At 32.7% G+C, this 1211-nt stretch overlaps 1 protein-coding gene across 1 annotated transcript in view; it reads left to right on the top strand.

The window, feature by feature from the left end:
• The window catches only part of UBA6 (ubiquitin like modifier activating enzyme 6), a gene marked incomplete at its 3' end in the record, with an annotated part of 83842 nt that overhangs the window by 63206 nt on the left and 19425 nt on the right, over window positions 1-1211 (top strand). Inside the window, 3 exon segments of the mRNA XM_019631458.1 lie at window positions 1-39; window positions 147-227; window positions 976-1104. Of these exon segments, the coding sequence (XP_019487003.1) occupies window positions 1-39; window positions 147-227; window positions 976-1104 (249 nt within the window).

Raw genomic sequence — 1211 nt, 5'->3', positions numbered from 1 at the left:
GCTGCTATCGAGCATACTATACAGTGGGCAAGAGATAAGGTAAAAAAGATCTTTTTTAAGGAATTTTTTTCGTAGTAGAAAATAACCTATTTCCAACTTTTAAATAGACTTCTATTTGTAATTTTTTCCCCTCTTTTCCCTTATAGTTTGAAAGTTCCTTTTCCCATAAACCTTCATTGTTTAACAAATTTTGGCAAACCTATCCATCTGCAGAAGAAGTCTTGCAGGTAAAAATCAATACATTTTAATACAGACTTAACACTTGGTATGTGGGTAATCTTATTTTCAAGTTGCCTACAAATGGTTCATTTTACCTCCGTAGAAAGGCATTATAACATTATTGTTCATGGAAAGTACATGAGGAATCTTGAAAGCCGCAGGTCACAAATGACCCCTTTTTTTTATTTGGCTGAAATTATTGGAGGTTCCCAATATTTGACCATGTTTGATCTACAAGACAGCAGTTCATATAGTTCAACCTAAGAAGGATGTTATAATAATTATAGGAGAGCTACAAATAATAAAACAGCTTGTTAACCTGAGTTCTAGTGAAACTTTCACTAGTGGACAGTAATATCTCAGACTTATTACTCTCAAGGTGAGGGCACTTCAAAGATGTTTTCTTACTTTCCTTTAATCCTGTACTAAACATGCAATGTTTTAGTATAAAATGTTCTTTTTGTTCTTCTTATAGTAAGTACATATTTAACAATAATGTAATTATATATAGCTAGCAAGATATGAGGATAACTTGCAAGACAAGAACCTTTAGAGTTAAAATTTCACATGGTATCTTTTCCCATTTCCCCTCGAAGAAAGAAAAGGGAAAGGAGAAAGGCAAGGACAAGGAGCTTGAGGTGAAAATAATAAAATCGTAAGACACATGAGATGGCACTTCAAACTTTGGCTAATGCTTCTGGGAATGTGTGTGTGTGTTTAATTGGAAATGTATTTGTTTTGTTTCTCTCATTCTAGAAGATACAAACTGGACATAGTTTAGAAGGCTGTTTTCAAGTTATTAAGTTACTTAGCAGAAGACCTAGAAGTTGGTCCCAGTGTGTAGAATTAGCAAGATTAAAGTTTGAAAAATATTTCAATCATAAGGTAAGTGTGCATTATAAAAAATTAAGAAAAGTTCTGACCTTGGCTTATTTAATTACTATCAATTAATTTCATTGACCTGAAATGCCTACTCTTTTCTTTTGGGAAGC

The sequence above is a fragment of the Hipposideros armiger genome, unplaced genomic scaffold, assembly GCF_001890085.2.
Source record: "Hipposideros armiger isolate ML-2016 unplaced genomic scaffold, ASM189008v1 scaffold_1001, whole genome shotgun sequence".
NCBI classification, from domain to species: Eukaryota; Metazoa; Chordata; class Mammalia; order Chiroptera; family Hipposideridae; genus Hipposideros; species Hipposideros armiger.
This window is presented reverse-complemented; position numbering and strand designations above follow the sequence as displayed.